This window comes from Pseudorasbora parva, chromosome 5 (genome assembly GCF_024679245.1).
Source record: "Pseudorasbora parva isolate DD20220531a chromosome 5, ASM2467924v1, whole genome shotgun sequence".
NCBI lineage: Eukaryota > Metazoa > Chordata > Actinopteri > Cypriniformes > Gobionidae > Pseudorasbora > Pseudorasbora parva.
Window position 1 is genome coordinate 8,018,873 of NC_090176.1, and position 24,592 is coordinate 8,043,464.

Below are 24,592 nucleotides of genomic sequence, written 5' to 3' on the forward strand. Positions count from 1 at the left end.
AAACATGCAATTAAGTTTAAGTCTTAGCTATAAGATTAAAAATTATAATTATAGCATAAGTCATATAATAATGAGATTAAAAGTTAGGGTGTGTGAGAGATTGAGTGCTTCTCACCTGCACTGATCACACCTGAGGCTCCAGCCGTCAGTGCACTCATTACCTGAACCTCCACTCGAGCCTCGGCACCCGCGGGCCATTCATCACCCTCAAGCAGACAAATACTGCATGTGGAAGAGCTGGACACGCTCAGCAGACGCTCGGTGACAGCTGCTCGGGGAGAAACCAGGGGAAAGATATTTACATGGGCAGATTACAGAAGGATTTTCTGCCTCTTTTTGTTGAACAGAGATATTAATCTGAATGAATTAAGAAGGGTTTATATTAGGATTGGATTGGATTGTCTATATCTTTAACGCGGGTCTGTAAAATTAAACACAATTATAACAGTATCACAACAGTAAAACATCATTTGGTAAGTCATCTTGGAAATTATGACGTACGTAGTCGCAAAGACATTGAAAGTATATAATCAGATTGAATATTTACAGAACTTCAGTGATTTTTTTATGGCATAATTGAAAATATTTGTCAAAATTCTGACTTTTTATGTCATAATCAGTGTTGGGTGTGATTAATTACTTTCCCCTTGAAAAAGTTAAATAAGGGTTAACTTATTTTTTTCTGTCATTTTAATTACAGTCATTTCTGATGTCATTGCATTAAATATTATAGAAAAATTCTATATAATACCAACAGTGGATGCAACATCAAAATACAATGTCTAATGTTGAAATGTATGTTTTCAATGTAACATTCTCATGCTTTGAAGAATGATTTATGTAATTTTATATTATTCATTAAAAAAAATGCAGTTTCATGTCCATCCTTTTTGAGGTTGATATGGGATTTAGACATTAAATTGGTGATCCAATACTTTTTAGATATAGAGTAATTAAGACAGTAATATAATTACAATAACAATATAATTGCAACAATAACACTGTTGAAGATAGTTACATTTTTTAGAGTTACTTACCCAACACTGGATGATGTACAAAAATGTTTTCTTTTCTTTAAACAGTTACTCATTTTATGTTTTATTATAAGCAGGCAAGTTCTGCAATCCACATTTACATTCCGCTCAAACATTTTTTATGCTGCCATTAACATAAATTATCCTCAAATAAAAAGCTATGAGAACATCAAATATTATGATTTTGTAAAATATGTAAATTTTAATTCAAAAAATAGTAATTAATTCAATGTATACCGTTTGTATAAAAATAAATAAATAAATGAAAATAAATAAATCGTTCACTAGGCCTAGCCTATATGAAAAGGCTACTTTCAATATTTAAACAAAAATGCAATTATAGTTATTTTTATATTATAAACCTATTATTTTATATTATATTGGTGTATTTATGATAACGTCAAAGTAATTATGTAAAAAAAGAGGATTTTTGTAGCATAATGAATTGTCTCTGAGCTTATTCCAATAAAGCTCGGATACAACGACCTTGCTTCGACGTCACACTAACATCCGGGTCACTACGCAGAGTCAGTTGTGCGCAGGCGCAGTGCAGCCAGTTCGACCTCTGTCTTCGGTGAGTGCGGCCGTTCATTCTGAGCACATAAATCTGCATCCATCCCTTATCCTCTGTCTGAAATTAAAACAGAGTTGCGCGTTTGACTGGGATGTTGTTAGGAGAAAGTGTTTGTTGTGTACGACGGTTGTATTTCTAAAGCTCTTTATATAAATCTCCTCTGACCTTATATTTTGTCTTTGCAGAAGTCCCCGGCCGCTCAAATTCACGTTTCAAAATGTTCACCTGCGCAAAGTTCGTCTCCACACCCGCCCTGGTGAGTGGTGTTGACTTCACAAACCGAGTGTGTGTGCGTTAAATGTGTTTTGTTGATGTCCGGCCTGCAGGTTGAGCTTGACGTCATTCATTCAAAGAAGGATTTTTTAAGCGTTCATTTTTACTGTCTATCTATTCGTGAAACGTCACGCGCGGTTATGGTTTACCTTTGACCTTTTGCTTGTCAGTGTCAGTTTTGAGTTCGCAAAACGCTAAAGTTTAGGTAATTGACATTAATGGCACCAATTAGTGACATTAATCTGTGTTAGTGGAAAGTGTTATTCCACCTAGTCTGGTATTTATTGCAGTGATTAAGATGTCAGTTGTCTTTCTATCATCATTATCAAAGGGGACTTGTTAATTTGTATCTCTTGGTATCCTCCAAAGTAACTTGGGATGAGGCATTTCATTGCCAGTAACCTGAGGAGAGGAGTCACTTGTCATTATTATCAAGGACACAATGGTGCTCCTTCACAGGATGTCCTCTGGTGGGACTGAACCTATTACCAGGCCAGTCTAGGCTAAGTTCACACTGCAGGTAAATGTGAACCAAATCTTTTAGATTTGTGCCACTTCGATACGTGGTCCTAAATCCGATACAGGTTGTGTGTTTTGTAATATGACCTCAGTCTGGGCAGTCAAAACAGAATTCATGAGACTTTAAGCTCACTCTAGTTCTGCGCTCATGGGAGACACTGCAAAGATTTTACACACCTGAGGCTATCAAGACGGTTGTGAAAGGCCTGTGATGTGTTAGAGTTAAAGGGTTAGTTCACCAAAAAATGTAATTGATGTCATTAATGACTCACCCTAATGTCGTTCCACACACCCGTTCATCTTCAGAACACAGTTTAAGATATTTTATATTTAGTCTCATAGCATATCCAGTCTATGCACACTATACTGTCCATGTCCAGAAAGCTAATAAAAACATCATCAAAGTAGTCCATATGTGACATCAGTTAGTTAAAGGTGCACTATGTATAGGGCTGCACGATTTGGGGAAAATATATAATTGCGATTATTCTGGGTAAGATTGCGATTTAAAATGCGATCATTGTTATTATTGTTTTTTACAAATGAAAAGTGTGTGTGCGTGTATAAGTTTGCGTTTTTATATTAACGTGACTAATAATAATTATTATGATTATTATTACTGCTAAAAATATTTTTTTAAAAAAGAAATATTACCATTACATTCTATGTAGTATTTTTGCAGTAAAATATCCCAAAACCACTATGCCAGTGTTATATATTTTGTTCAGTTGAGTTCTTACAATATCCCAAATGTTTCCAACCATTTGTAAATTTTGAGAAAATTATTATTTTAACCAATGACCCGGGACGTTTCAGCGTAGCGTTTGAGGGAGTCGCCTGTCAATCGCGTCATATCTGCGTTACCCTCGGTTTTATTCTGCAGAAGCGCTTTACTCTTAGCAGTGTGAACATGTCACAGCAGCGCCGAGCGAAAGCACTGTGTCCCGTCATAATAAAAGCCCTGCTGTTCGCGAGGTGTGGGTTCGGCAACAATCGCTCCAGCAGCCGTGCTCAGCTCCACAACACTCGCTCCTGCTCTGCTTTACACTACAGTAACGTTAATAACCGCATGCATGAACGTGATTTCTGCCCGAGTCCTATTTTCCACCGGCTGTGAGGTGAAGACCACATGTCCCAAGATACTGCGCTCACACTTGGCGTCATCAAACTACGGCTTTGTTTAGAATAGGCGCCCTCCAGTCGACCGAAAGTTGCACAATGCACCTTTAATTTGAATCTCTTGAAGCATCGAAAATAAATTTGTCCAAAAATAACAAAAAAATACGTCTTCATTTAGCATTGACTTCTCTTCCACGTTTGTTTTCAAACCTCAAATAAAGAATCAAACGGCCATGAATCAATCAGTGAATCGATCAATGTTTCGGATCGCCAATGTCACGTGATTTCAGCAGTTTGGCAGTTTGACACACGATCCTATGGAGGACGAGCATGATTTACCATGTTTAGTGTATGAATTACCACAATCTAGCATGATTTACCATATTTAGTCAAAAAAGTAGTCTAGGCTGTAACTCATCTTCGTTTCGAAGAACCGTTTCTGACTGGTTTGCCTAATTGACCAATCCTGCATTGAGAGAGGTTAGGACCGCCTACCTTATTAACATACGTACACAAATAAATAAATGTAGAAATGCGTGAATAAATGTAGAAAAGGATAGTATTACACAAATGAGACAAATAGCACAATTAAAAATTATACTTTTGACAACAATTATGTATTCATTAATTTATGCATATCTACTTTTATTTATTTCAGCATTTAATATATTTTTTTAAACATTTATCTATTAATTTATGTATTTCTACATTTATTTATTTAATTCTGCATTTATTTATTTATACTTAAGTAATTTCTCGTCCTCCATACTCGTTCTTGTACAACACCTGCTTGTTACCTGCCTTTAGGAGAACCGTTCAATTCTGTTTCTTTTAAAATTCACCCCTAAAGTCAGTGTGTTTGTGTGTTGTAGGTGCGTGCGGGCTCCAGGTCCCTGTACAGGCCGCTTTCTGCTGCTGTACTCTCCAGACCAGAGGTCAAACCTGAGGTGAGTGTCAAACCTGCTTTTGCCTCCAAGTCGATCTCCTTTCATTTATGGTATGTCTTTACTTGCAGGCTTAAAGGTCATGCTTTGTGTTTGAGATGAAGTTAACCTACAAAACATTATTAGTCAAAAGTCAAAACTTTATCAAATTGATTTGATACAGAGCTCTTCTGATCCACTGCAAACGTTTTAAAGGAATAGTTCATGGAAAAATTACATTTCTGTCATCGACTCAGCCTTCAGTCTTTCCATGCTATGAATATTTTGGGTAAGCCTAACTTAAAGGGTTAGTTCACCCAAAAATGAAAATGATTTCATGAATTACTCACCCTCATTTTGTTGGACACCCGTAAGACCTTCGTTCATCTTCAGAACACAAATGAAGATATTAGTGTTGAAAGCTGATGGCTGAGAAAGGCTTCAGAAAGGCCTCCATTGGCATTCAGTACATTCCCACTGACCCACTCACAAGACAAATAAAGGCACTAAACACATCGAAGCAAAGTCCATCTCTCTACAGTGGCTGTACAATAATTTTACAATCCGATGAAAATGGTTATTGTGTGCACAAAAATCAAAATAACGACTTTATCCACCAAGTTATTGACGTGAACTCGATGCAGGCGCGAGAAAATGACTCGGGTCCGCCGTTCAATACATGACCCAGAAGAGGAGCAGCGCCGCTACCGCTATATTCACATCTGAGATACACGGAAGACAATAACTTGGCGGATAAAGTCATTTTTTTATTTTTATTTTATTTTTTGCGCACAAAAAATATTCTTGTCGCTTCGTTAAATTATTGTACAGCCACTGTAGTGAGATGGACTTTGCTTCGATGTGTTTAGTGCTTTTATGGGTCTTGTGAGTGGGTCAGTGGAAATGTACTGAATGCCAATGGAGGGCTCTCTGAAACCTTTCTCAGCCATCAGCTTTCAACAAAAATATCTTCATTTGTGTTCTGACGTCCAACGACATGAGGGTGAGTAATTAATTAAATCATTTTCATTTTTTGGTGAACTAACCCTTTAAATCTGTTCCTCATATAAAGGGATCATATCTGTTTCCAAGATCGTTCATTTTACGATCTAAGTTTTGGTTTCCTTGACTTTCATTGGAGGGTCTAAAACCTCTCAGCTTTCATTTAAAAAGCTCTTCATGTGTGTTATGAAGATGAACCAAAGTCTCATGGGTTTGGAAACATATGAGAGTGAGGAAATGACAATTTGTATTTTGGGGTGAACTAACCCTATATGGTAATAAAATTGTCATATGCTTCTCATAAAATGTACAATTTATTCCTTCTGGTGAGAAATGTGATTGTCGTATTGACACCATATTTTAGCTCTGCTGTTAAAGGATGATGGGTGAGCAGAAGACACTAGGGTTGTGTAGAGGTCATGTAAGTCCTCTCTTGCTCCTGTAGGTCAGTGGTGCTGTCCCGCCTCAGTCGCCCTTCACTCAGGTGGGCCTCAGAAGCTTCCAGACCAGCGCTGTGAGCCGCGACATCGACACCGCCGCTAAATTCATTGGAGCGGGAGCTGCCACCGTGGGCGTGGCTGGATCCGGAGCTGGAATCGGGACAGTGTTCGGGAGCCTTATAATCGGATACGCCAGGTCAGATGCATTTCACAGTCTTATACACTACTGATTAGGGCTGGCTGAAAAAAAAACTTGATTTTAATCGACTCTCATTTTTATAAAACTGATAATGATTGTTAATTCCCAAGAATCGATTAGTCTATCCTGTTTTCAGTTGATGAATGAACTGAACATTGTAGTGCGCTTCCCATCCAATAAATTTGCTATAATTTGTGCTTTATTTTTTATATGAGTCTCAGATTTCAAATGACATTCAAAACTACGAAATTCACAAAATAAACACATTTTTGGTGCCATTTAAAGTAATGTAGTACACTATAACATTTACCTAAGAAAAACCATATTCAGTGATTATAAACGTAATCGTCATCTTAACTCTAGAGCAGGGGTTTTCAAACTTTTTGTGTGTGTGGACCACTATTTGTAATCAAAAAAAATTGCGGACCACCTCATAACATAATAAAATATGTCTACACACAGTCCTGCCTGAATTATTCCGCACTTCTAAATAGGCTTACTAGCACTAAAACTATAACTAGTCATCACATCAGGACAACAGGCTTGTTAAAGGAAAGTTTACTGCACACAACGGCTGCCACATATTTAATTTATTTATTTACTCAAGCGCCCTAATGCTAAATGGCTTTTGCAGTATTATCTCTTCACCCTCCTTATCGTTTCTTTTTTTATGATGAATCTGGCTCATAGATGCATCCGACTCACTGTCAATCTCTTCATTTTTTGTAACTTCTGCCTCTGTCTCTTTTCTCTTCAGAGAAACCGTTGCTATCCACGATCCATAACGGCACTGAACTTGAACGTCACGGCCGAGCGCCACTAGGCTATTTTAGAAATCGCACAATAACTTGACAATTTAATACAAATGTTATATCAATATAGGCCTACACATTCTTTTTACTTTTTATTTTTCTATGGGAATTTCCTGGTAAAATGAAGGTAAAAAAATATTATTTTATTTTATTTTGCCTTTCCACGGTACCCTCATGGACCACAGTTTGGGAATGACTGCTCTAGAGAACCAATATAATTTTTTGAAGTTCTTCAATATTTAATTCATGTTTGAATACATTTTTAGGTACGTTTTTATGACAGCCGCCATCAAAATGTTCATAGGCTACTTAATATCCCCCCCCCCCCCCCCCCAAATGAGTTCAAATGAGCAGCATTTATTTGAAATTTAACTTTTTAGCAAAATGTTTAATGTCACTTTAAATAAACTGAATGTATTCCTTCTAGGGCTGTCAACGAATATTCTAAATTTTAATATATATTCTAATATTTTAAAAAAAAATGAATTTTCAAGGTGGAAATTAATATTCAAATAAAAAATAAAAGTGATTAAAAAAAACTGCCGCGAGATCAAGTTGAATGCAAGTGAATGTAAGATACGCATACATGCCTCATATTATTTAACGTTAAACAGAAACATTACTATAGTGTAGGCTACTGTACTGGCTGAAGAGATATTGCATGAATAAAGGATAAATGCACTGCTTCCACTGTTTGATTATTTACCGTTTCATGTCAAGGAAAAGCTCCATGTTTAGCACAGCACAGCTCGCTCTGAGCGCTCAGTATGCTGTAAAACTTCAATTAATATTTGTTTCAATCACTGAATGAAGCCTGCTATATTAGGGACAAGAGTCGCAACCTTAAATTGCGTTCACAAAACTCTTGATCAGCACTCAAAGTTTGTTCATTTAAACCGTTATGCGCAGAGAGCGTGAGGGAGAGAGTGAGGTCTGCGGTCTTGGCCATTAGTTGATTCACTTGTTTTTGTGTTAGTAATACGGTGTCAAATATGTTTAAACTTTAAATAGACTACCTATACAAGTAGTTATGTCTCTTTGTATTAATTTGTCCTTTTATTGACGTAATGCATTGACAAAATGCGCAACCAGATGTTTGAATTGTTCGACTATTCGCGTTTTTTTAAGAGGGAATATTCGAACGTCATTTTTGAGCAATTTTTACAGCCCTAATTCCTTCTGAAGTGTTTTTTTTTTTTAAACAAATTTTACTAATCCCATGTTTTTGAATGATAGTGTATTTCAGTTCCTGCCAATGTTACCATTTGTTTTAATGGTTTATATGTATTTTAGGGCCCTATGAAATCCCCCCCATCACCATCATAGCATCTCCGATGTTGGTTTGATCGTTCAGAAATGCCCTCTGGATGCAAGATAACATGACAGAGTTTATTTTGCAAGCCATTTATGATGAAGGAAAAAAGAGCCATAATTTATTCCCAGATTGCAGGAACTTCCATTTCTATTACAGATATGTTGTGCTGGTTTCTCAGGATGTGATGATTTCTTCTCTTAAACACATTGGATGGAAACATTGCTTTATTCACAAGTGTTTTATGCAATATTCTAATTTCGTGCATAAGTTAAATTCACAACTTTGGATGGACTGCTAGTTTCAAAGAATATTAAAAACAGTTTGCCAAATGTCTCTGCATGTAATTTCTAGTAAAGCGCAGTTCTTTATGTTGCAGGAACCCGTCTCTAAAGCAGCAGCTCTTCTCTTACGCCATCCTGGGGTTTGCTCTGTCTGAAGCCATGGGGCTCTTCTGTTTGATGGTGGCTTTCCTGATCCTGTTCGCCATGTAAAAATCTGCTTAATCTGTTAACACATTTAGTGCAGTTATGACTATGTATTTTTGCTGTTGCTACCAAAACGTCTGCTGTCGGTCTCTGCAGGAGAAAAAGTATGAAGTCCACTGTGTTAAAAGAAATCATGTAACAATTAAATATTGTTTAACTATTTAACCTCCATATCCGGTTCATGCCCATTAAAGAAGAACAGTAACAGCTCCATCGGTGCTACCGGAGTATCCACGTGAACTTCATGGAAATAACGAACCTGATAGCACTTTCTGTACATCAGAAGTGAGTGTGTGAAGACTGTAAGGGTCCACTCGGATGTTTTCAGTGGTTAAACTGCTGGTTAATGGACTGTAAATTTATAGCAATTGGTTGTAAGCCAATTAAAAGCCACAACTGCATTTGTAAATTGCGTTAAATAAATTTAGATCACCGTTTACCGTAACTCTGTGGTGTCTGCTTCATTTTTATATTCATATGCTTATACATACCAACAATCATGTTATGCAACTTCTTGTTTTGCTTGTTTTACTAATACAATAAGATCAAAAGATATATTTGTTAATATTGTTGGTTACACTTTACAATTAGGTTCATTAGTTAACATGAGCTAATGATGAACTGCACTTATTTAGCGTTTATTATCTTTTTTAATGTTGGTTTCAACATTTACTAATGCATTGTTAAATCTTGTTAATGTTAGTTAATGCATTGTGAACTAACATGAACAAACCACGAATCGCTGTATTTTTATTAACTAATGCTGAACAGAGGGGTTCATGTTAACTAATGCATTAACTAATACAACGGCATTGCAAATTGTTGCCATATTGTTTAATGGTACCTGAACTACAACTTAACAGCTGTATTTTTATTAACTAACCATAACAAAGGTTAATAATAACCTGTAACAAATGTGTTGCTCATGAATTCATTCACTAAAATTAACTAATGGGAGTATAGGATCTTAATGTAATGTATTACAGTTTTATCTTATACATAAATATTTAGCATTTATATTACAAAATCAGGTGTCAAATCTGATTTAGAACGAGTTTAAAAACAAACTGTGTGTGTGTGTATATATAGATATAGATATATGTGTGTGTATAGGATAGATATAGATATAGAACGATTCACCAAAGAATAACTTTTGCTCTAAAGAGTTCAAACTTATATTTATCGCGAGATTACAGTTTAAAGGGCTTGGCTCCTTGACTGGGGCAAGTGGAGTACCTACGTCTCGCGAGAGTTTGCACACGTGTTTTGTGTTTGACGGAGTCCCTAATTCTCGCGAGAGTTGGAATAAGTGGGCTTTGGCTCTTCAGGGTTCAGCCTGCGGGTGAGTAAGCGCATCAGTACGGACTATTTATAGACAGACACGCCCTTTTTACTAGCTTTTGGTTGACTAGTAGAATAGTCTTAATATGTAACACAATAAAAACGCAGCTTTATGACATGTTGAGAGCTTGTCGTGGTTTCTTTGTTATTAATATGGCGACGCATGCTAACAGCTAGCTGAGGTCCCATTGAAATGAGTGAGAGCTGAGCATTGATTAGCCTGCTGAGACTGATGTAAACAATCTGTTTTTAGTGCTGATACAGTCACGGCGTCGCTGGAAATACACTAAATAAATGCATGTTTGTGGTTAACGACACGGACGCCTTAAGTTTGGCTATGTGATAATATAGAAACAGTGATATTTAGAAGATGAATGTGACAATAGGCTGTGCTGTTATCTGGCTGACCATTAGAGCACATTTACTATTGCATGATGTGAGTGATTGAGGGGTTTAATAAACACAGACACCACTGTCATTGGTATTTAAACTTAAGTTATACAGATAGTGATGCATGATGGCTGTTGTTAGTTCTACTTTTAATCTTATAAATCTATGTGTCCTGTCAGCTTGGTCTAAAACAACACCAATTCAGTAGTACAGAATAATACTCGTTTCTGCTCATGTTTATGGATTAATACTGATTGATAAACAGTACTGGTCAAAAGTTTGGAAACATTACTATTTTTATGTTTCGAAATAAGTATCTAATGCGCATCAAGGCTGCATTTATTTTATATAAAATACAGAAAAACAGTAACATTGTGAAATATTATTACAATTTAAAATAAGGCTTTTCTACTAGAATATACTTTAAAATGTTATATATATATATACACACTATCTAATATAGTTTATTTATAATTCACTTTTCATTCATGATCCTTCAGAAATCATAATAATAATATGATGAACCCTTTTAAAGATACATAAACATCTTTTCTAACAATATACATCTTTACTATCACTTTTTATCAATTTGACATACTTGCTGAATAAAAGCATTCGTTTCTTTCAACAACAACAAAAAAAGAAGAAATGCAAATTATCGACCACCAAACTTTTGAACGATAGTGTGTTTTTGTTCATAGGTGTGGCTTTAAATCATTATGTATTTTTTCCCAATATGCATAATTTTTTCCCCAAATTCATTTTTTTTTCTGTTTTAATTCTTCTGGATTCTGTTGTTGTTGTAGTTGTTGTTGTTGTTGGACTCTGGATATTGTAATCAAAAAGCATGTCAAATTAATTGAAATCATGAAACATACAATTTAACAATTTATAGAAAGTTTAATAAAAATTACATGTTTAGGGACCTATGAAATGTGCTTTAATTTTTATTTTATTTTTTACCAAATTCTGTGTTTTCTGTTGTAAGTTTTCTGTATTCCATTTTAATGGTTTAATTAAATGTTAATAATCAAAAAGCATGCCTAATTATTTGAATTCATAAAAACAATACAATTTAATTTCTAAGTTATTTTTTTATACTGTGTTGTGAATTTGAATTTTTCTGGCAATCAAATGAAGGCATCAAATATTTACGTTTTATTAATCTTTTAATCATAATCATTAAAGAAACTTTTTTGTCAAACAATAATTTATTAATATTATTATTAGTGTTAGTATTATTATTTCATTGAGATGTAGCTAAATTTTAATGTAATATATATTTCTGTCACAATTTTTTATAAGCTAAACCAAACGGTTATTTTAATGGGTTATTGTGAAATAAGTTTCTGTGTGTTTATGATATGAGGATAGTTTTTCTCAAATGAAACGGTAAAATGCTCATGAAGTGACTCTCAGAGCGGCTCTGGAGATGAAGCTCATGCGTTCATGTCCTCATATAGTGAGGCGGCAGAGGCTGAAAACACCACGAGCGTCACACGATTCATATTTAAAAAGTGTACTTACCTGCTTTTTATTTATTCAACCAAAATTTTACAAATCCCATAAAATTCTGTTATAAAGTTTTTATGACTGGATTTCGCGATTCCATCCGCGTTTCCCTCTTCGCTATTATCACAGGGCCCTAATTATGTTGTTGAAAAATGAAAAGTTGCAAGTTTGATGTGCCGTTTTCCCCCATGTTATCAGGTGGCAGACTGAAGCTGTGAATATGAGTGATGATAAACCGTTCCTCTGCACTGCTCCTGGCTGCGGACAGGCATGTCACCACTCTTACACACTAACAGATATTTAAATAAAGGCTGCAATTAAGTTAGATGCTTGCTGCACATTTTATTTCTCACATTACTATTTATGCTTTGTGTCTGTCTGCAACAGCGATTCACAAATGAAGACCACCTGGCGGTGCATAAACACAAGCATGAGATGACCCTGAGATTTGGTCCGGCACGCAATGAGAGCGTTATCATCGCCGGTGAGTCACCTGATCGTCACAATAAAAGAAAACAAACACAAACTATTATTCTTCATGGGTTTATGGCTCTATTGGCTACTGTTGCAGACCAGACGCCAACGCCGACCCGCTTCCTGAAGAACTGCGAGGAGGTCGGGCTGTTTAACGAGCTCACCAGCCCCTTTGAGCATGACTTTAAAAAGGCCACGGAGGATGACATTAAAAAGGTAAACATGTCCGTTTATTCTGCAATTTACGTGATCAAAGTTTGGGGTCGGTTAGATGTTTTCACATTTTTTAAAGAAGTCTCATCTGTTTACCAAGGCTGCATTTATTTGATAAAAAAACTGTAATATTGTGAAATATTATTACAATTAAAAATAGCCGTGAATATATATATATATATTTTTAAAATATATTTTACTATTTTGATGAAAAATCTGAATTTACAGCATAAATACTAGGGTTGGGAATCGATAATCAAGTCCAATTCTGGAATCGGATACTTAAGATTGGGAATTTTGATTCATTTTCACAAATCCATTGTAGGCATTTTAATATGACTTTAAACCATTACCGGTGCTTGCACAGAAAACTGATTTAAATATGATTTCAAACCATTCAAACGCAAGAAGTCTGTGCTGAACATCGATTCAAAGCGCACTCTTAGAAAGCAGCCTCTTATACTAAATAGTGTGCGATACTGAACTGAGTTCTCTTCCGTATCTTTTTGCACTTGAACGAACAAACACACACACAAAAATACCAAAATATCCTTGTAAATAACAGTCGGTTTATGTCTTAAGTCATGGGTGTCCAAAGTCCAGCCCGTTGACCAAATGCGGCCCGGGGATGAATTTCAAATGGTCCGCAGCCCATCTATTAAAATATATAAAATATAAGCCATGGGTTGATCTTAGGCAACAGCACAACTTGTGAGCTGAGTCTTAACAAATGTGTTTACTTGCTGACTGTCTCCATCACACGACCACTAAACAGACAGTGAGAAGCTTTCAAGCTCGGCGCAGAGGTCTCCGGTACAAGTTGCAAATCTCTCGGTGATTTAATTTAGTTTAAAGCCGTTTGAAACTCTGCTCACTTAATCAACAACACTAACATGCAAATGAGGAGAAACACTGAGCTAAAACGATCCAGTTAGAATACTTTGAACCAATAATTCACCAACATTTATAACACTACCTGTAACTGTGGTATTTTGTCAGAAATGTAGATAGGTTAATATCAAATTTTATTTCATTTTTAATGTAGACATGTATTAAATGAGTAATAAAGGCCAAATTACGGACTAGTTTTGTGCATTTGTATTTATATTAAATGTGTTTATAGACTAAGGGCCCTATCTTGCACCCAGCGCAATTGACTTTGTACACCGCCGACGCATGTGTCATTCCTATTTTGCACCTGCGCAAAGCGCGCTTTTCCCTCCACAGAAGCACGTCGCTAAACTAGTGAATGAACTTGCGCTCCCTGGGCGGTTCAGCGCAAAAAGGAGGCGTGTTCCGGCGCAAACAATCCCTGGTGCTATTTTGCTGTTCCATTAAACCATTGCGCCACTGACCAGAAAAAACCTAGTCTAAAGTCAGTGGCGCGTTGCGCGTTGTTCATTATGCTATTTTAAGGGCACATGCTTGACCATAATGTATAGCGTGCACAACGCGCATACACTTTGCTCATGTAATCTACACAGATGCAACAGTTATGTTTGCAAATCATAAATTGTTACACTAAAAAAATATTAACACATGAGATGACGGAAATCATTGTGGTGTGCCACGAAGATGTGAAAAAATAGGCATAAATCTAGCTTACAAATTATTCAGGCTAATTGTAGTAATTAAGGATCAGACCTGTTTGCCCAATAGTGGCAAGGCATATATGGATATAAGGACATCTGACAAACTGGTTTGTCCGTCAAGAACCAGGAAAAAAAATCGACTGAAAAACTGAAAAAACTGTTTAACCGATGCTATTTTGGGTGGGTTTCTCCCATCCCCAAACAACACAACTTCTCTGTCTTTCACTGCTCTTACAAGAGCATCAGTCTCCTCGGCTTGTGTCATCGCGTTTGGATTATTGTAATGTGTTGTATCTGGGTGTGAGTCAGGCGTCCCTCTCCCATTTGCAGCTTGTTCAGAACTCAGCTGCCAGACTTTTAACGGGCACTAAAAAGAGAGAACATATTACTCCAGTTTTAATTAAACTGCATTGGTTACCCATACGATATAGAATTCAATATAAAGCGCTGCTGTATGTTTTTAAGTCTGCATGGTCGAGCCCCTGACTATGTTACTGATTTAATCAGCCGCTGTCACTCCAGCAGGTCTCTGCGCTCAAATGATCAGCTGCTTCGTGTGGTTCCACGAACACGTTTAAAATGTAAAGGTGACCAGGCTTTCTCTGTTGCAGCTCCTAGGCTTTGGAACAACCTTCCACTGTCTGTAAAGACTTGTCCATCATTGGGTGTTTTTCAGAGTGCGCTAAAAACGTATTTGTTTTCCTTAGCTTTTGATAATGCTTTGTAAGTTGTGTATGTCATATGTTTGTATTGTTTTTGCGCTTATTATTTTTAAATTTTTCTTGTATACCTCATGTACAGCACTTTGCTTCCACTTGTGGTGTTGAAAGTGCTCTATAAATAAATGAAGTTGAAGTTGAAGTAATCAAACAACGAAAAACAAAGAGAAAAATCATTCTTGACTGATTATTTAAATTGAGTTTTAATTGAACATTTAAACTCCCATGGAATTTTGTGACTTGAATGGATAATTAAACTTTGATGAATGTGTGTTTTTTTTTCAGTTGCCTCTGGACTTGTCTCCCCTTGTGACTCCTGTTGTTCGAAACAAGATAGAGGAGCACGCACCCATCGAGTCCCACCGAAACAGTCCTCTTCCCCACCCTGAGTCTACCACCACTGACGACAAGGTGAGACACAGGGCTCCGCCTTACACAGAGCAACATGAGCAGTCGCAGGAATGGCTAGGACTTATTTTAGGTCATTCTTACTTGGTGCTTGTCATTTAGTGCTAATTTGGATTTCAGGTCCACCCGGGACGATCCTAGGCTCATATTGTGCATGATTCCTGGTTCCTGGCTTTGAACCTACAACATTTTTGTTTGCAGTCCAGATTCATGTAGCCACCTTCTCCCCTCAATCTGCCAGTGATAGGTGCTTGATTTAGCTTGTCCTGGAGCTCCTTGGTTTTAGAGGAGAATACATTTAGAGGAAGGATCACATGACACTGAAGACTGAAGTAATGATGCTGAAAATTCAGCTTTGATCACAGGAATAAATTACATTTGACTATATATTACTGTAGAACACAGCTGTTTTAAATTGTAATATTATTTTACAATATTACAGTTTTTATTGTATATTTGATCAAATTAATGCAGCCTTGGTGAGCAGAAGAGAGCATTAATCACACTGATCCCAAACCATTGAACGGTAGGGTATATCACAGTACAGACTAGTGCTGTCAAAAGCACCAACCGCGATACCAAATCAGTACTGAAATTTAGAAAATGTCACACTTTGAGCGCTGTTGAGCTGAATCGTAAACACCTCTGACTGGCCATTGTGCTCACACGCTCGTCAATTAGGTTTGTGATTGGCTACTACGATCAGCGCTTCATGAACATGTTGTAAATATACATCAATGACGCTTTTCACCGAGCGCTTGCACTGATACACACAGAGCGATACACACACTCCCACTTTCAAACACTTCCGTGTTCCTTTAAACCGTTGCCTTGCGTTGACTATTTTAGCCAATCACAGGCACATCCGATGAGCGCGTGAGCAAAATGGCCAATCAGAGGTGTTTACGATTACAGCTCAACAGAACTCAAAGCGTCACATTTTTAACATTTCAGTACCGATTTGGTATCGCGGGGTCGGTACTTTTGACAACACTAGTACAGTCATTTTTCTTGGCTCCTTCAGCTGTCTCTAAATGTTCTGTCTTTAACAAATTGTGGTATCATAATTCATAGATGAATCATGCATGTGCTTCCTGTGACGTAAAGGCTTCTAGCTCAGTCAGAAACAGTATCAGTCCAGTGATGGACAGTCAGAAGTGTAGTTTTGTTTGAGCGGTTGATGCAGCTTGGCTCTCGTGTGGTGTTTTCAGGAGGTTTCTTTGCAGCCGACCTCTCTGCCTCCATCCACTATAGTCCGTCCTGCCTCCCTCCAAGTCCCAAATGTACTTCTGGCCAGCTCTGAGGCTGGTGTTGTTATTCAGCAAGCTCTCCCATCTCCAACATCTAGCTCTGTTATAACCCAGGTCCCATCCTCTAATAGACCGATAGTGTAAGTAACTTCTAAACGTTACTTGTTTATTCTGCTTCTCTCCTAGTTTGACATCATTTTCTCCTTTAATGCCTCATTCGGTTTTTCATTTTGGTCAATCATTTACTTGGAGAATTTATTATTTAGTTTCAGTTGTTTGTGATCCATGTTCCTTTACTTTCACATCATAGATTTGATATGTTCTTGACCATCAGACAGGTTTTATTTGAGCCTTTTGTTTTGTTTCACACACCAATTGATGAGAATTCATGCTGTTGTTTTTAAATGTTTAATACTTATCACTTAAAGTCAACATGAACACACTAGTATTGACACTATTTGCTTTTTAATACAACCCCAAATCAGAAAAAGTTGGAAAACGCAAATCAAAAAAGAAAGTAGTGATTTCTAAATTTACTTTGACTTGTATTTCATTTCAGACAATATGAACACAAAATATTTCATGTTTTGTCTGGTCAACTTCATGTCATTTGTAAATATGCATCCTTTCCTGTCATTCAGACCTGCAACACATTTCAAAAAAAGTTGGGACAGGAGCAATTTAGGGCTAGTAATGAGGTAAAAGGGTTAAATAATGATGTGATTTGAAACAGGTGATGTCAACAGGTGATTGAAATCATGATTTGGTACAAAAGCAGCATCCAAGAAAGATCTAATCCTTTAGGAGCAAAGATGGGCCGAGGATCGCCAGTTTGCCAACAAATACGTGAGAAAATTATTGAAATGTTTAAAAACAATGTTCCTCAAAGAAAGATAGGAAGAGATTTGGATATTTCACATTCAACAGTGCATAACATAATTACAAGATTCAAGAAATCTGGAGGAATTTCAGTGCGTAAAGGACAAGGCCGCAAGCCTAAGCTGAACAACCGTGATCTCCGATCCCTCAGGCGGCACTGCATCAAGAATCGGCATTCATCTATAAGCGATATCACCACATGGGCTCAGGACTACTTTGGCAAACCTTTGTCAAGTACCACAATACATAGTTACATCCACAAATGCCAGTTAAAACTGTACTGTGCCAAAAGGAAGCCTTATGTTAACAGTGTCCAGAAGCGCCGTCGACTTCTCTGGGCTCGGAGGCATCTGGGATGGACCATCACACAGTGGAAATGTGTACTGTGGTCAGATGAATCAGTATTTCAGGTATTTTTGGGAGGAATGGACGCCGTGTGCTCCGGACCAAAGAAGAAAAGGATCATCCAGACTGTTACCAGCAACAAGACCAAAAGCCAGGGTCTGTCATGGTATGGGGTTGTGTCAGTGCCCTTGGCAAAGGTAACTTGCACTTCTGTGAAGGCACCATTAATGCTGAAAAGTACATAGAGATTTTGGAGCATAATATGCTGCCTTCAAGAAGATATCTTTTCCAGGGACGTCCATGCATATTTCAACAAGACAATGCAAAACCACATTCTGCACACATTACAAAGTCCTGGCTGCGGAGGAAGAGGGTCCGGGTACTTGACTGGCCTGCCTGCAGTCCCGACCTGTCTCCAATAGAGAATGTGTGGCGCATTTTGAAGCGCAAAATGCGACAACGAAGACCCCGTACTGTTTCCCACCTTAAGACTTGTTTGCAGGAAGAATGGGACAAAATTACACCTGAAACACTTCATCACTTGGTGTCTTCAGTCCCTAAACGTCTTTTAAGTGTTGTGAAAAGGAATGGCAATATTACAAAGTGGTAAATGCTTTACTGTCCCAACTTTTTTTGAAATTTGTTGCAGGTCTGAATGACAGGAAAGGATGAATATTTACAAATGACATGAAGTTGACCAGACAAAACATTAAATATTTTGTGTTCATATTGTCTGCAATGAAATACAAGTCAAAGTAATTTTAGAAATCACTTCTTTTTTTTTTTTATTTGCACATTCCATACTGTCCCAACTTTTTCTGATTTGGGGTTGTACATTTGGGGGAAAAAATGTTTTTGCTTTGTAATATTTAATTAAAATATAATAGCTTGCTCTGTGCTTGAGTTTCCCTTTTACACCGAAGTCATTTAATAATAATATTTTTAAATTGAACCAAAAGCCAAATAGCCATCTTTTTATGTAATTTATAGTAGTTTAGAAATGTCAAGTAATTTAATGCCGGCTAACATTAAAATAAAAAGAGATACAACAACAATACCAAATAATGGAGAAAGCGTTGTGAATGTGTTTGACTCGCACTAAGCTCAGTCTAATCTAAAATCCTGTCCTATTTCCTCTTATTGATTATCCTGTTTTACTCTGGAAAATGTCACATTAAATACAGTAAAATACATGCTAATGCTGTTTCATGTTGACTTTAAAGCATGATGATGTTGTCTTTGTAGCTAATTTTTTTGTGTAAAAATTCTATATTACAATTTTGTTAGTTACGTTTAAAATTAGAATATTGTTTATCTCTCTCTCTCTCTCTCTCTCTCTCTCTCTCTCTCTCTCTCTCTCTCTCTCTCTCTCTCTCTCTCTCTCTCTCTCTCTCTCTCTCTCTCTCTCTCTCTCTCTGTCTTCAGGCCGGTGTCCGGCACATTTCCGGTTCTTCTGCAGCTGCCTAACGGTCAGACCATGCCAGTCGCCATCCCAGCCACCATCGCCAGCTCCAGCGTACACATACCTACTGCCATTCCTGTGAGTGTCCCGCACACTCACTCCTCTCTTAAAAAGCTCCTGTACAATAATTTTACATCAGGGGTGCCCAATCCTCTTCCTTAAGATCTACAGCTTTTATCATAATGAACAGATTCAATTTTAGGGTTTTTATTCACATATAAACATTTGTAACAAGTACAATTCGGTGCTGCTCCTTTAAGGCGGAAGGCACTTCTTTTTTTACTCACTCGCTGAGTGGGCAGTCCTTCAGATGGAGCGCGAGCTGTGAGCTGCATGTTTTATGGGGTTCTCCAAAAAAAGAGGTGTTTGGGGGGTTATTTTGGCAAGGTTGGCTGCTAAAATTCGCATTCATGGGTCTGAATATCACATAATTGAGGTCGCTTCAACCTGTGGACGTGGAAAACAACCCACGGGGAAAAAAACGCAGATTTGGCAATACAGTGCAGTTGAGTTCTGTTGACATTTGACAACTAACATTATGTGTCGCTCCGTTGCTCTGATTGGTTGTTGGTCTGCCCAATTGAGGTCTTTCCTGGTTGGGTTGAAACACGCCCCATAATCACAGCCCAATGGAGCATCAGACTCATATTCTGACTAGAATTGAGTATGACCACATCAGGCTAGTTTATATGTGAATAAAAGCCTAAATTCAATCTGTTCATCATATAAAGCAGTCAATTCTCTTTGAAGAATTTGGATTAAACAGCTCAAATCATATGGATTATTTTTTACGATCTAATAAGCGTTTTAAGCTTCAGAGTGGTAGTTATAAGGAGAGAATTTCATTAATTTTCTTCATTTCGAAGATGAATGAGAGTCTTAAGTCTTTGTAACAACAAGAGAGTGTGTAAATGATGAGAGAATTTTTTGGGTGAACTAAACCTTTAAAAAGGGTTTGGTGAAACCTTGAACAATGTAAGTGGACTTCACTGAAAGAACTAAAATAAATTCTTGGATTGCTTTTTCTGTGAAGGACACACTTTATGCTGCCGTTGGATTTCTAAATAAAGGTGAATTAGACAGCAGGCTAATATTGAAAAAGCCTTTGAAATATACATGCCTTAAAATGCTGTTTAAAGTGCCCCAATTATGCTTTTTTGAACATAAACTTTTTTATGCAGTGTGTAATAGAGCAGTTTGTGAATATTAAAGGTCTGCAAAGATTTAATGAAGACAAAGTTATCGTCTCCTCAAAGAAAGGATCGATTCTGAACTGCCCGAATTAGTCATCGGTAAATCCAGTCTCGCATCATTTCTGTGCCTACTTTGACCCTCAAACACTAGTTGTAGCTGAGACTGGAAGAGTTTGGTTTGTGCTGTTCATGGCAAGAAGACACCATCTGACCAATCAGAGCAGAGTAGACCAATCACAACAGACTGGGCCATCTGACCAATCAGAGTCGGCTCTCGGCAAGGAGGGGTTTCGAGAGACTTGAATCTTCGAATTAACTGGTTTCAGGCTCTTTGAGAAATGAGATCATGTGTATAATGAGAAAATTAAAGTGTTTTTTTGACATTGAATGTTTTAAGAGACTAAAACTAAATTAGGAACCTTTGAAATAGTATAATAAGGGCACTTTAAGTAGGCAGCAGCGTTTTTGGAATAGAGTTATTGTTTCAAGTCCAAAAGGCCTTTTTTTATTTGGCTAATTAGACATTTTAAGGTCATCTCCTTTGTGCTCGAGTGCCTCAGAATTATGATGCAGTAGATGATTGTATTGTAAGTGTGTCCTGAACACTATTTGTCACTCCTGTGAGGAGCGGTGTGATCTACGGCCCTGTTTATACCTGCTAATAAAGTCCATCAAAGGTGATCTAGTCACACACACACACATCTGAAGTTCACAGAAGCTTGACTAAAATAAACGTGTTCAGCTTTAAAACGTTTTCCTCTTTTTAAAAACCCTGCTTTTCAAATCGCAAGTGGTCACAGGAGACGCATTTGCGACGCAAGCTGTCTGACATAAACAGTCCCAACAAATCCATCACGGAGAAACAAAATGTGCTGGAAAGTCATGTAGCCTCTTTTAAACGTGTGTGTGTGTGTGTGTGTGTGTGTGTGTGTGTGTGTGTGTGTGTGTGTGTGTGTGTGTGTGTGTGTGTGTGTGTGTGTGTGTGTGTGTGTGTGTGTGTGTGTGTGTGTGTGTGTGTGTCAGTGGATGATGTTGGCTCTTATGAAGGACACTGCGCCGCTTTCATGATGTCAGCCTGTGAGAGGGGTGCGGTAATTTATCCAGAGGCACATTATCACTCATACACACGTGTCTGGGGCAGTTAAAAGCGTGTGTGTGTGTGTGTGTGGAACACTGAGCAGCATATGATTATGTCCCGTAGGCTTTCAGCAGGAGGAAAGGAGAGGGATGCGAAACAAACTAATAAACAAAGAAAATGTTTCCCCTTGTGCTGTATTACAGGGTTTTGTTTTTTAGCTGGACACTCACAGACCAATTTTATGTTATTGTTTTTTATTTATTTGAACCAGTTAAATAAATGTTAACTATATTTAATGTTAATGAATGTTAACTATATTTCAGCACTTTTAACATGTATTTGCAAACAGGGACTCATTGGAGCCAGTTTAGTGATGCAGTTAGTTGTGATGGATTCAGACCCATGATGACTAACTCAACCATAGACCGTAAAAAAATACTCAAACAATTGTTTCTATGTGTTTTTTTCACAGTAAGGATAACTAATAGAAAATTTGAAAGTTGTGTTGTCCATTTAGTCAATTATATTTTCCAAGTATTTTTATCTCAACACTTTTTATTGAAAATTCACACCTCTGCTAATCTGAACAAAGATAAAGATATTTCTATATATCTTTTTCTAAATGATAACTATTATACAGTAAATCGGAAGATGACAAATTTAAATGAAAAAATGTATATAAAAACAGAAAAAAATCATCAATATTTTCATTATTTTATTTGTACAATAATTTTACAGTCAAACCAAAATGTATTCAGACACCTTCAACATTTTCTCACGTTATCACGGTTTATTAGCTATAGTTTAGAAAATGGTAATAAAATATGACAAGAACTCAACTTGTTAAACTGAACAAACTCATCTTGATAATGTCAGATAACTTTGATAGAAAGGGATGGAATGGATTACAATTAACCAATCAGCTGTTCAATTTAAGGACACAATTAGATAATACCAGTTTAGCTCAACCAATGACCAAGCAACGCTGTGGTGTCAAAGGTCGCATTAGCAATTAAAGAAAAAACACTTCAGCAAAACATCCTCAGGTCAAAGTGTCTGAATCATTTTGCTCCCAAACGTGTATATATTTTACCGGTAGTCACTGTATGATTTATTTTTGGGTATATGTCAGAGTTAACTTTATTTTACTCTCCTCACTAACATAAATGAACTATAGTGAAACATTACATCTGGTGTCCGAATCATTTTTGGTTTGTATATACCCTATTTCTTGGACAAGTCAAGTCACCTTTATTTCTATAGCTCTTTATACAGTCTGTTTTAAAGCAGCTTTATGGGGATAAACGGGAACATAATGATTCAATGATGCAAACCGTGATCAATTCTGTTGTAAAGCAGCTCTAAAATGCCAATAGTAAACAGTCATTGTTCAGTTGGATTCAGTGTTGATTCAGTAACAAGTCTCATGGTTTTCCTTGAAGTGCAGTACCATATTATTTACTGGTTTTATGATTATGCTAATATAAAAATTCCAAGGTATTACCATCTGAAACAATTACTATACATGATCTGTTTTGTTGTTTCTGTTGCTCACAGCAGCAGCTCAACCCCAGATGTGAGCATATGCTCTGTGTGTTTGAGATAATGAGGGCTGTATTTTGTGCCTTTTTACTTTAGTGTGAGAGAGAGAGAGACAGAGACTGATCACAAATTCATTTTTCCCCCATGTGTGTCTGTGTGTGTTTTCAGCTGGTCAGACCAGTCACCGTAGTGCCTAGTGTCCCTGGGATCCCCGGCCCCGCCTCTCCACAGCCTGTCCAATCAGAAGCCAAGATGGTAATTTCCTCCTCACATGTGCATGCATTCATTTACATATGCATGCACATGCGCCTCATCTGCATAAGTGTGTTTCAGTGCAAGCAGATTTCCCTTCAGCCCAGAGGGGCCGAGGATGTGCAGTCCACAAAACTGAGCTTTGCAACCCTGCAAACTGTAGTTCTTGAGCTCAAGCACAAGAGGGCATCGATCTGGAGTGTGTTAATGTGTGTTTGTGCATTTTTACACAACCAGAGCAGCAGAGATTGCTCAAGTAGTGGTTTTTGAAATGACCATCAAAAGCTAGAGCTCAGATTTGAAGAGAAATTTGAACATAAATGTTCATTCATTTTTTAAATTAATTATTTCTCGAGCTCAACTAATCAACTCGACACACACACACACACACACACACACACACACACACACACACACACACACACACACACACACACACACACACACGTATACAGTATACAATATACAAATATATTATACATATACAGTACTGGTCAAAAGTTTGGAAACATTACTATTTTAAACATTACTATTATGTTTTTGAAATTCTTTTATACCCATCAAGGCTGAAAAAATACAGGAAAAAAACCTGTAATATTGTAAAATATTATTACAATTTAAAATAAGGGTTTTCTACTTTAATTTACTTTAAAATATAATGTATTCCTGTGATCAAAGCTGAATTTTATCATCATGACTCCAGTCTTCAGTGTCACATGATCTTTCAGAAATCATTCTCATAAGAGGATTTATTATCAATGTTGGAAACAGTTTTGCTGCTTAATATTATTAAATAGATAGATTATTTGATGAATAAAATGTTAAAAAAGAACAGCATTCATTTAAAATATAAATCTTTTGTAACAATATATACTGCCATTCAAAAATTTGGGGTAATTTTTATCTTTTCTTTTTTTTTTTTTTTTTTTTTTTGAAAGAAAAAAACTGTTTCCCACATTGATAATAAATCCTCATCTCATTCTGAAGGATCATGTGACACTGAAGACTGGAGTAATGATGCTGATATATTAAAATAGAAAACTATTAGTGTAAATTTCTAGTAATATTTCACAATATTACATTTTTTTTCTGTATTTTTGATCAAATAAATGCAGCCTTGATGACCATAAGATACTTATTTTTTTTTAAAAAACATTAAAAAATATTGATGTTTCCAAACTTTTAAAATTTTCCAATTTCAATTAAATAAATGTTGTATTTTAGTTTAATAATATTTATTGAATATT

At 36.7% G+C, this 24,592-nt stretch overlaps 2 protein-coding genes across 2 annotated transcripts in view; both read left to right on the plus strand.

Annotated features, from left to right (window-relative positions):
• The first annotated feature begins 1,524 nt into the window (after window positions 1–1,524).
• Window positions 1,525–9,140, plus strand: atp5mc3a (ATP synthase membrane subunit c locus 3a). Its single transcript, XM_067443151.1, has 5 exons — window positions 1,525–1,608; window positions 1,794–1,864; window positions 4,392–4,466; window positions 5,890–6,080; window positions 8,587–9,140. The coding sequence occupies exons 2-5, from the start codon at window positions 1,826–1,828 to the stop codon at window positions 8,699–8,701; spliced, it is 420 nt and encodes a 139-aa protein (XP_067299252.1). The 5' UTR covers window positions 1,525–1,608; window positions 1,794–1,825; the 3' UTR covers window positions 8,702–9,140.
• An 845-nt stretch (window positions 9,141–9,985) lies between these two features.
• atf2 (activating transcription factor 2) overlaps window positions 9,986–24,592 on the plus strand; it is a 39,562-nt gene continuing 24,955 nt past the window's right edge. Inside the window, exons 1-8 of the mRNA XM_067443150.1 lie at window positions 9,986–10,037; window positions 12,137–12,206; window positions 12,326–12,422; window positions 12,510–12,628; window positions 15,222–15,347; window positions 16,556–16,734; window positions 19,244–19,358; window positions 23,262–23,348. Of these exons, the coding sequence (XP_067299251.1) occupies window positions 12,159–12,206; window positions 12,326–12,422; window positions 12,510–12,628; window positions 15,222–15,347; window positions 16,556–16,734; window positions 19,244–19,358; window positions 23,262–23,348 (771 nt within the window). The 5' untranslated portion in view covers window positions 9,986–10,037; window positions 12,137–12,158. The remainder of the gene's footprint in view (window positions 10,038–12,136; window positions 12,207–12,325; window positions 12,423–12,509; window positions 12,629–15,221; window positions 15,348–16,555; window positions 16,735–19,243; window positions 19,359–23,261; window positions 23,349–24,592) is intronic.

What these genes read in the sequence shown, in the direction of transcription:
- atp5mc3a (XM_067443151.1), top strand. Translation starts at nt 1,826, where the DNA reads ATGTTCACCTGCGCAAAGTTCGTCTCCACACCCGCCCTG. An exon ending in TCGTCTCCACACCCGCCCTG is followed by an intron (nt 1,865 to 4,391) that starts GTGAGTGGTGTT and finishes TGTGTGTTGTAG; the next exon opens with GTGCGTGCGGGCTCCAGGTC. An exon ending in CTTATAATCGGATACGCCAG is followed by an intron (nt 6,081 to 8,586) that starts GTCAGATGCATT and finishes TTTATGTTGCAG; the next exon opens with GAACCCGTCTCTAAAGCAGC.